The sequence below is a fragment of the Bos indicus genome, chromosome 3, assembly GCF_029378745.1.
Source record: "Bos indicus isolate NIAB-ARS_2022 breed Sahiwal x Tharparkar chromosome 3, NIAB-ARS_B.indTharparkar_mat_pri_1.0, whole genome shotgun sequence".
NCBI lineage: Eukaryota > Metazoa > Chordata > Mammalia > Artiodactyla > Bovidae > Bos > Bos indicus.
The window spans coordinates 57,243,201-57,254,553 of NC_091762.1; the positions used below are offsets into that span (position 1 = coordinate 57,243,201).

At 38.8% G+C, this 11,353-nt stretch overlaps 1 protein-coding gene and 1 pseudogene across 4 annotated transcripts in view; one reads left to right on the forward strand and one right to left on the reverse strand.

The window, feature by feature from the left end:
* Positions 1-6,249, forward strand: part of LOC109556101 (POTE ankyrin domain family member A-like) — a 29,247-nt pseudogene extending 22,998 nt beyond the window's left edge.
* The window catches only part of HS2ST1 (heparan sulfate 2-O-sulfotransferase 1), a 188,537-nt gene continuing 177,219 nt past the window's right edge, over positions 36-11,353 (reverse strand). For 3 of the 4 annotated variants that reach the window (XM_019957151.2, XM_070786170.1, XM_070786169.1), the window contains exons 6-7: positions 10,050-10,207; positions 36-9,120 (exon numbers count right to left, since the gene is read on the reverse strand). In XM_019957151.2, the coding sequence (XP_019812710.2) occupies positions 8,891-9,120; positions 10,050-10,207 (388 nt within the window). In that variant the 3' untranslated portion in view covers positions 36-8,890. The remainder of the gene's footprint in view (positions 9,121-10,049; positions 10,208-11,353) is intronic. The other variant, XM_019957152.2, reaches the window with a different exon arrangement.

The following is an 11,353-nucleotide window of genomic DNA, read 5'->3' on the forward strand; positions in this document are numbered from 1 at the left end:
GCCATGGAAGAAAATATTAAAACAGGACACCAAACCATTTTTCCCCTTCCCACTGAGTGTTTATTTTATAGCTTTTTCATCAGGTAATCAACTGAAACACTTGAACAACAGAGAGCTGGCAGAATGTTAAGGAGAAGGAGTGATTCTCTCTCCAACAGATGTGACAAAATGGTTTCAACTTGGAAACAGTATTGTGTAAATGAATCAAGAGAACAGCAGAGGGGGAGAAAAAGAGAAAGCAGAGACAGAGGAAGCAGCAAGCATCTTCCAACGCGGACTGTGAGGGGGAAAAGGCACTCTTCTTCAGCTGTCTTGTGTATTTATAAAGTGAAAGTCAAAATATACAATCCGTTTGCCAAAATTACATTCAACACTGCTTTAGAGATGCTCACACACCTGAGTCTCAGTAGAAAGCTTTAGAAGCTGTCTGAAAAATCAGATAGACAGCACCAGTGTGTCTAAACCATAGGCTTACCAGTAATGGGTTTTAAAAGAGATCATCACCATCAGGGTCCTTTTTATAAACAGGACTGCAAAGGTCACAAAGCTGCATGAACTTAAATTACAGGATAAATCTGATGAACTGATTGCCCATTTCTATCTTTACAATTCCCTCTCCAGTAAATCAGAAAGCAAGCTCCACTCGAGAGGAGTTGAATTGGCAGTGCTCATCTCAAACGGGGTGCTTTTCCCCTCCAAAGGCTGCCTGAGCAGCAGTTTAGTTGGCATCATCCAGCAGCTTTGCATAGGGTAAATGGATGCAAAAATTTAACAGCAATTGCCTTACTTCCTCTCAAAGCAAACAGCACTAACTTATGAAGAGGCACATTTTCAACTTATGAAGTAGAAGCACCTGGACCTCTTAAAAGACAAACTTCATAAAAGGTTACAATACTGGGTGCCTCTCATAATAAAGGATTTTAGGGCCATAGGTGTGTTTGAGAATGATCAATGGGAAAAACCAGAGAGATGGTTTACACAGATGTTCTCTATGTAGAATTTGAATAGAAATTAAAATACCAGCTATGCATTGGGGAGCCAGCCTTTAGTTCAATTCTCTAGCGCTTTTAGAATTTTTATTTCATTTTATTAGAAAAAGAGAATCATTGTCTACAAACTATTTTCTTTCTAACTATTCAAATACAATGAGCAAATCACCTGCAATATCAAAATACTGTTTGTAAATCACAGATGGGACTCACAATTTTAGGAATCTCTGATAGGACATATATTGAGAAATAACAGTGGACTTCAAATTATAGGCATTAACTGAATTTTAAAAATAGAAAATAAAATGCAAAGTTTAAAAGTCAGTAAGTTTTTCTCTGATTTTCAGTCATTTAAATCCAATCATCAGGAATTCAGAAGCACCCAGTATGTTCAAAGTTGCACAAATGCATATGGATGATAGAAAAGTAACCCCCATGCAATACTTTATGTGTTGTTGTCAGATATATTTAGGTGATACTTTACAGATTAAAGCTGGGTAAAACCAAAATACATCCTTTCCATTAAATTTTAAAAGTCACAACAATTTATCAATAGTTGCCATTTCACAGCAATTAGAAAACAAGAGTTGATACAAGATGAACAAAAAGGTACTTTTCCCTCTTTTAGGAAATAAACATATATAGATATATATATACACACATACACACATAACATTATCTTTTAAAATTCAAAGTGGTTAATTTGCTATTGTATTGTATAAAAAAAAATTTTCCCCTATTTTCAAAGTACTGAAAAAAGCGCAGAGGCTGAAAAAGAAAAATCACACTTGCCACTTTAAAAAAATACATTACCATCTCAGTGGTTCTGTTTATTTGATTATAAAGTTAGGTATTATAAGGACTCTGCACTTGTCAGGCTCCTAGGACTATATTAGACCACATGGGATTAAATCTAACCCTTTCTCAGTCTCCAGGAAGGATACTTCTCACCCACCCTGAAAGCTGATAGCATAAACGCCCCTATTCTGAACAGCTAAACTGGGAAAGAAAACCTGCCCACCTGGAAGCAATCCAAGTTATAAAAGTTTATGAATCTGTGGGAGAGACCGCCTGGATCAGAAAGCTATTCTTTGGATATAAGTTAGGAGCAGTTTTGGAAGTATATAAACTCTTTTAGGCCAGTAGGGTACAGATTCAAAAGTGATTTCTCCATAAATAACAACCTGCTACAGGGATTGGCAAAGTGCAACCCATGGTCCATATTTGGCCTGTCACCTGTTTCAGCAATAAAGTTTTATTGGGACACAGCCATACTCATCACTTATGTGTTGTCTGCTTTTATACTAAAATGGCAGAGTTGGGTAGCTGTGGTGGAGACCGATGGCTTGCAAAGTCTGAAACTGTATGTTCTCTGAATCTTCTGACCCTAGATCTATGTGCCACTGTAGTTACCTAAAAGAGCTGATGCACTGTAAGATTTAGCTGGACTCAGAGAATAACCCACATCCTAGGCTTCCCTAGCAGATAAATGTCAGATGTCCCATCCCAAGGCGGTGTTTTACTTTTGGGCAAGGAAATCATTTGTATATATTTTCAACAAATGCCTGCAAAAGGTATTAAATTCACAAAAAAGAAAGTCAAGTAAGAAAAGTATGCCTGTTGATATACTCTTTAATATTGTCCTATTATTGGGGGCGTGGGGAAGGGTGTTATAATGACTTTTCCTGCCAACTTCTTTTAGCTTTTCTTTAAATTTGTCCAAAATGTCTTTTGATAAGTTGCACTCTCTCCTCCTCCCATACAATCAACAACCATTAAAGCAAGCTGCCTGAAATGCTTAACATAGTCTGGTGAGGCCCTGTTACGGGATATTTATTTAAACTAAACATATTAAAGATTACTCTTTTAGAAAATGTTTCCAAAATTCTTTATCTTTGCTACTCCAAGAAGTGGAAGAAAGTAAAGAATGCACAGGGAAATAAAATTCTGCAAAATATACCTTAAAAAACCAGAGGTATAAAATAGCTACCATTTCTGAATGGTAATGTAAAATAAAAACAGAAAAGTCTTCCACATTTGAAGAGCAAATTTTCCTCTGCCCTGAGTCAGCTAATGAAATCTTTTTGCAAACAGGGAACAAACTCCTGAACTCAAGCAGCTGCTCATGAATCTCTAAGAGTTCACAGGTGTTTCAATTTTCAATAGTTGTTGAAACAGGGAAGATAAAACACTGATAAGATATTTATTAAACACAAATTCATATCAAGATGAACTTTTTTCAACCAGCTTATAAGTGAACTTTTCTCTTTTCTTTGTTAAAAAACCAATGATATGAAACTATATGTTAAAGATGTTTCCATAATACCTTACATTTATATCGCGCATAACAATTTTCAAAGTGCTTTCACATGCCATCTCATTTAATCCTCACAACACCCCTGTGAGGTAGGTACAGCAGGTATTATATCCTCATTTCAAGATGAGGAAACTGAGGCAGAGAGAGGTTAAGTGACTTGCCCAAGGTCACACAGCTGATAAGTGGCAGAGCCAAGTCAAGAAATCAAGATTTCCGACTCCTCGTCCAGTACTCTTTCCACTATAACTACTGCCCCCAAGTATGAATAATGTACTTCGTATCAAAATTGAAAGGTTACTGAAGTTCATTTCAGTGATGTCTTAACAGTAAAGTTAAATGAGAAATACAAGAACAGTAGATCTGATGGTTTTACTTGACGTAATAAAATTGGTGCAAAATCACTTGTCTAATTACTTATAACCTTTTGGTCCAAATACATAAAATATGCAATATTTACAGCATTTTCCTTTTTTTTTTATTTTTGTAAATGCAATGCTTTAAAACACATTATAAAGCACCTTAGTAAAAATAGTCTACAAGGAAAAGTACAGAAGTAGGAAAATCCTACCCATACCACAGCTCACTAATGGAGATATAATATGGAGTCACCGATACCTCAGTTTTACAGCTTTACAAATAACCCATGGAGAAACAAACACTAAATTTACTTTTTTGATATTAATATGTGGAAGCCTTAACTAAAACTTTAGGCAGGGTGGATCCTGGTGGTGGAGAAGAGAGCAGCACGGAGCAGAGTGCCCAGGGCTGTGCTCCTGGGGCCCCGGGCAGCTGCCCCGGGTGCAGCCAGCGCTCACCTTGCCAGTCCCAGCACTTGCACCCCGCCGCTGCAGCAGCCAGCATGCTGCACCCGCTGCTGCTTGCCTGGCTCTGCCTAGCTGGCTGGCCTGGGGCCTCCCGCAGCTGCCAGCTGCCCTCTGAGGGGAGACCCCTGAGCGAGGGCTGCCACACCAAGCTGGCCGCGATCATTGTGTACGCCAAGGTGCTGTACCAGGAGTGGCATGGCCTCTACAGCTACCTACCTGCCCTGGCAGTATGCTGGGCTCTTCTACTGGGCCCAGATCAAGATGCTGTGCAACCAAGCGTGGGGCAGCACGCTCCAGGTGCCCGCAGGCTCCAGGCTCAACCTCACTGGCCAGGGCTACTTCTCCTGTCACTCCCACACTGTGGTCCAGGATTACTCCTATTTCTTCTTCCTCAGGATGGATAAGGAATATAACCTCTAGCCTCATGGAGTCAATTTCCAAGATGCCATCTTTCTAGACACTCTAGAGAACAGAAGGATGTTTTCCAGCCTTCAAATTGTTTGCAAAGGCAGCAGCTGGCGACCTTCTCCAATGACTGGGAGGTCCAAGAAGACACCAGGCCCAGGTACCACATCTGAGAGAAGGGCCTTGGAAAGATCCACAAAGCTGCCAGCATGGGCAATGTAGCCAAAGTGCAGCATATTCTCTTGCTCAGAAATAATCGCCTAAACGATGGAGACAAGATGAACAGGACTACCCTCCACTTGGCCTGTGCCAATGGTCATTCAGCGGGGGTAACTCTCCTCCTGGAGAGAAAAATACCTTCCTAACCTCTGAAAAGAGGACAGTGCTGATGAAGGCTGTAGAATGTCAAGCAGAGGAGTTTGCAACTATTCTGCTGGAGCACGGTGCCAACCCAAATGTCACAAACGTCAGCAGCAGCACTGCTCTCAACTATACTGCCTTTTGCCAGAATATATCACTTGCAGCAGAGCTGCTTTCATACGATGCCAATAACAGAAGCCAGGAATAAGGATGACCTCACACCACTGTTACTACAAGTGAAAGGAAACAGCAAATGTTTGGAGTTTTTAGTACAGAAAGAAGCAAATATATATGTGGTTGATAAGATGAAAAGAACAGCCCTCATGCTTGCTGTCAGTTATGAGTCAAATGCAGTCAGTCTTCTTCAGCAAGGTGTTAACATCTTTTCTCAAGATGTTTTTGGATGGACTGCTGAAGAATGTGCTGTTGTTAGTGGTGTTATTATTCACCAACTGATCACTGACTATAAAGAAAAGAGACACCTCCCGAAAATAGCAACTCAGTGGATGAGAATTCTGAGGAAGACTCTTTAAGCAGGTTTTCCAACAAACAACCTGGTGTTGATTTATGGCCTACATCAGACGATAAAGTCTTAAGATTTTAAAACCAAGGTTGAAGAAGAAAAGCAGCAGAACAAAAGTAGTGAAATGCAAGTATCCGACAACATATGTGATGCTGCTGAAGACTGGATTCGTTCAGCAGAGAAAGAGTAGGAAAAAAATAGCAACCAGCTGTTTCCTGCTATGGAGAATGAAGATTCTGATAGTAGCGATCCTAGCATGCATATGAAGGAAGTAAAGAAAAAGGACAATGAAAAACGGACACCAAAATAATATGTGATTACACCAATATTTGAAATGACCAATTCACTGACTAGTGGTCTACTGCATGTGAATGATGACAGTATTTTAAGTAAAGTGGATCAGGATGATGGCAAGCCTGCAAAGAAAATATCTAGTGAACAGAACAAGGTTGAAGAACAAACTAATTCTGTGGATGACCTTGATGACTTAATTCAGTCATCTGAAACCACTTCCAAGGATGGCGAGTTGAATTCCATATTGCTACATAAACAACTGGGCATGAGGTGTAAAGATTCTGTTAGCTTGTTGAAAATTTGGGGTGCAATTCTTTCTATAAAAGATTAGCAGAATTTTTAAAAAGCCACTGTGAACTACTTAGAGGAAAAATTAAAATGGAAAGTAAGGTTAGTGGGCTACAGAAAGAGTTGTCAAGAAACAAAAGAAGTGAAATCACAGAGCAACAGAGAGTGGAGTGGGAACGAGAGCTCCTCAGCTCGAGATGAACAGTCTCTTGGACTCTGTGGGAGAGGGAGAGGGAGAGGGTGGGATGATTTGGGAGAATGGCATTGAAACGTGTATAATATAAGAAATGAATCGCCAGTCCAGGTTCGATGCAGGATACAGGATGCTTGGGGCTGGTGCACTGGGGTGACCCAGAGGGATGGTATGGGGAGGGAGGTGGAAGGGGGTTCAGGATTGGGAACACATGTACACTCGTGGCAGATTCATGTTGATGTATGGCAAAACCAATACAATATTGTAAAGTAAAAAAAAATAATAATAATAAAGCAAGAAGAAGAGAAGAGAAAAAGTCTGGTATGTTATATGAAAAAATTAGGGAGCAGTTAAGAAGAAAAGATTGGTAAGAAGTTGAAATAAAACAACTTGAGTTCACTCTCAGAGCACTAGAAATAAAACTGAAGACTGTGAAAAATAATCTGAATCAGGCTGTAAAAATGAGAAATGACATCAGAAGCAGCTTTCTCGAGAATGGAATGCAAGAATCTTACAGAATGGGAATCCTGACCTTGCCAAACGAAAGGAGATAGAAATGGCTAATAAGGAAATGAACTCGAGTCTATGTCAGAGGATTCACTGGAGGTGACTCATGTTATTGTGCTAACTTAGAAGATGAGCCACAGGATTTAAAGAAGACGTTATGTCAACTCACAAGTCAGATGCAAAAAGCACAGGATCAACGTACGAGGCCCTGAGATGTGCTGAGAAAACACAGGATCATATCCAAAAACTTGAAATTGAAAATGCAAGTTTAAAACCACAGGTCAAAAAGCAAGCAGGCAAAATTGAACAGCTTCAGAAAAACCTGTTAAGTACAAATTCGACTGATGATCTTACAGCAGAGCTAGAAACTGCATCTTCAAAATGTCTGCACCTGGATGCAAAAAGTCAAGTTCTTCGACAGGAGTTATTATCTATGAAAGAAATGCAAAAGAAACATGAAAAACTAGAAAAGAATAAAAAGAAGTTGGAGCAAGAAGTAGTGAACCTCAAAAGTCATACAGAAATGAATATGATGGAACACAGTCAAGCAGAGCAGTATAAAACAGTAGACTGAAGAAAGAGCAAGACAGGCTCTAGTAAACTAAAAGAAGTCAACCTACTTTTGTAGATATAAGCAGCATCTCAAGAAAACTTAGAGCAATCATGAAATTAGAATAATGCTTGAATAAGAAGTCGGATCCTAAAGGAAATACTAAAGGAATTCATCAATCCTAAAGGAATCCTAAAGGAATTAGTCAATCCTAAAGGAAACCAGTCCTCAATATTCACTGGAAGGACTGATGCTGAAGTTCCAATACTGTGACCGCCTGATGTGAAGAACTGACTCACTGGAAAAGACCCTGATGCTGGAAAAGACTGAAGGTGGGAGGAGAAGGGGACAACAGAGGATGAGATGGTTGGATGGCATCACTGACTCGATGGTCATTGAGTTTGAGCAAGCTCCGGGAGTTGGTGATGGACAGGAGACCTGGCGTGCTGCAGTCCATGGGGTCGCAAACAGTCGGACACAACTGAGCGACTGAACTGAAGAAGTCAGATGCAACTCAGCATTACAGACTTGGAATCTGAACTCTCCAAGATGGAAACCTTTTAAGAAATTTCTAATAAAAAGCAGAATTGGGAAAATATAAGCAACTCTACCTAGGAGAACTAAAAGTTAGAAAGTCATTGGCAATTAAACTAGACAAAACTAATGAACGGCAGGCAGAGATCAGAATATAAGTGGAGAACTAGAAGAAGCTGCTGCTGAATTTGAATCTGGATCCCATAGAGTGTCTCCTCTAGGATCCACAGATGAGTCAAATCTATATCAGGACCCACTTTTGAAAACATCACAAGAGTATGTACAGATTTTGAAGAAAAAATATATGATCTAAAGGATAAACAGTCAAAATTTCCCTACTGGACTGTTTATATTACATATTCACTTTTTCCCATTAAACATGATGAAAAAATCTTTCTTAAAGGAAAATATTTTTGTGAGGAAAAAAAAAAAAAGAACTTTAGGCAATGTCAACATTCTCTGAAGTGTTTCCCCAATCTTAGATACTGGGGAGATAGGAATAAGAAATACTGCTTTCTTTTTACAGTATTAATAATGATTTAAATTGGTTTTAACACCAATAATCATCTTTTAAAAGAAAACTAAAATGATCTACATAAATATGGGCAATTCCCACTATAGCAAAAACATTTTTAGCAACCATGACCAAACATTTAAAAATAAAGCACACACTGCCAAACAGTTAATAACACCAGCCAGTAGAGGAGTACAACCCAAACCTCCAGGCAAAGAAGCAGATGGGATTCATCTTCATTGATGGTTAGTTGAAAAAGATGCTTTATCAAAAACAGAATATCAGAACTTTTCTGTAACTGCATCTAGCCTTCCATTAGACCTGCTAGGTATTTATTTTAGGTGATGTGTAGGTTTTGTCCAGGCAGGAGGTTATAACTCCCACCAAAATTTAACCAGAAAAAAATAGGCTGAAACTTAAACTTCCTGGACCACTGATGTGTCAGCCAGAATCTACTTCCTTGACGTCACTGTCTGTACCCTAACGCAAAGTGTCTTATATACCCATCAACAATCCAAGTTGTGGAGCTGAGAACTAAGGTAAAGACAAGGTCGAAGTTGTAGTTCAAGAATCTAACTGTCACACCTTGTACTCAGTTCGATTTAGGGTAAATCTTTTCATAGAAAAAGTTCTGTGCAAGGATGTAGAGGTCTCCATCTTTTTCTCGTACAGCATGGGCTCTGATGAACTGGAACTGCTCTAGTGCAAACTCATAGAACTCGTTCTCCATTTTCCAAATGTCAGACTGCTGTAGTTTTGCAATGGTTTGTTTAGTAGGGAGTTTCTTCTCTGTGGTTTTCCTAAGATGAGATTTCTTTCCTACTTACAAAGGCAAAAGAGAAAAGGTAAATAAATTCTGAGAACACACATAAAAATCAATGCCTGTTTATTTGAAGAGATGACATGTGGAAGGCAGGTAACATAACTGTTTCATCTTAAAATCATTCAGGCAAAAACAGTGTCCTAATCAGTGATTTGTTCTTCGTAAGACAAATCTTTATCCTCGTTAAAGATTTAATGAGATGTCAAATAATAAAAGTAAGAATGGCCACTTGGTAAAGTGTAGATGGTCACTGTACGTTTTATATTCTCAAATGCTTGGTGTTCTGACTAGTTTGTTTTTAAAGATATCAATATCTATTTTCAAACTTTGGACTGATTTCTCATAACCTCTATTCTGTATACCTATGTATTAAAAGCTAGGGCATATGCATATTCTAGGGGAAAAAAAGAGTTCCTCTGTATATTACCAAAGAATATGGGAAAAAAAAATCAGGATTAGGCTGGACCAGCACAGTCACCTTCAGATTTTTAATATCGTCAAGGCTATTGAAGCATACTTTTAGGAGCATTATAACAGACAAGAGCACAGGTTCATTACCAACATGATTCAGTCTTCCGATCCTACCAGTACCTAAATGGCACCAGACGTGTCTAAAGCGTGGAATGCATGGCCGGCACTACTGAGTATCACACAATTTCTAAGGCTGGCACTATAGTCTGTATCTTTCCACTATACCCACAATGCCTTTTAATTATCATCTCATGCACATTTATTCATTCAAAAGATATTTAGTGAACACCATCTGTGTGCCATGTATTGTTCTGTATTGAAAATGGTGAGGAGAAACAGACAATATACCTGCCTTTCTGGAGTTTTACTCAACAGACTTCGAATCATACATATTTTGCAAATGGCAAAGTTAAAGTCAGCTTAAAAAAAACAAAAACAAAAACCATCCTTTATATACCTGTACGATAGAGTTCTGTAGCACCCCTGAAGAACCGGGGTAAAGCTGCCTCCAGTAACATGATAAAATCTTCAAGCTCTTCAGTTACTCCCACCAGAAAGTATTCATTAATTAGGTTATACTTGGCTTGATCCATAGCCCACCTGCTTCCCACATTCCTAAAACCAAAGAAAAAGAATAAAAAACCTGGTTGTAAAATCTGCTAAGTATTTTTGATGACTTTGACACTGTATATTATGGAAAAAACAGATAAACATGTGTTCATTCAAAGCCTTAATGCCCTTTTATTAATGTCCTTCGGGAGGCACACCTGTTCTTAATTTCCTTTGCCTCTGTCTCCAATTTCTGCTGAACCATGCAGGGCTAATTCAAATTTTACTAGGCGACACAATATGAACAGTTAAAAAATATGTATATTTATGTATCTTCCTATCTGATTTAGGCATGAGTGCATCTAATCTTTGTTTACAGTTGACACTTGAACAACATGGGTTTGACCTGCACAGGTCCGCTTATATGCAAATATTTTTCAATAGTAGATATTATAATACCACATGAACCATGGTTGGTTGAATCTGCAGATCCAAGGAATCATGAATACAAAAGACCAACTATAAGTTATACTGGAATTAACCCCTGCCTTGCTCAAGGGTCAACTGTACTCTAAACTTCATTCATTTTAAGAGCTAGGAAGGTCTAAGCAATTTTGTATAGTGGTTATCTTCATTTAATTTATGAATTTAGGTTTTTAAAGAAATGGCTCTGCTATGGATCTTTTAATTTTTACATTGTCAGCTACTGACTGTTAATAGCAATTTGGCCCTAAATAAACTATGCCTTTGGATTCTTTTCAGCATTGACATTTCCTAATCCTGATTCCAAGCTCTGCCTTTAAGCAGTGTGATATTGAGCGAGGGTCTTTCACCTTTCTAAACTTGTTTTCTCAGCCATTAAAAAGCTGGGGTGGGGACTTCTCTGGTGATCCAGTGGATAAGACTCCACATTTCCACTGCAGGGGGCACAGATTTGATCCCTGGTTGGGCAACTAAGATTCCCCAAGCCAAAGGATACAGCCAGGAAAAAAAAACCAACCAAAAAATACTAACACTTGTGAATTCCCTTGAGGTCCAGCTAGGACGCTCTTCTTTCTCTGTCAAGGGCAAAGGTTTAACCCCTGGTTGTGGAACTAAGATTCCACACTGCATGGCTAAGGGACTGTGGCTGGTTGGAGAAGTAAACAAGCTGATTTCTAAGGTCCCTAAAGAAGTTCAATTAAAATCTTATTAACACCCAACAGAAAAGTA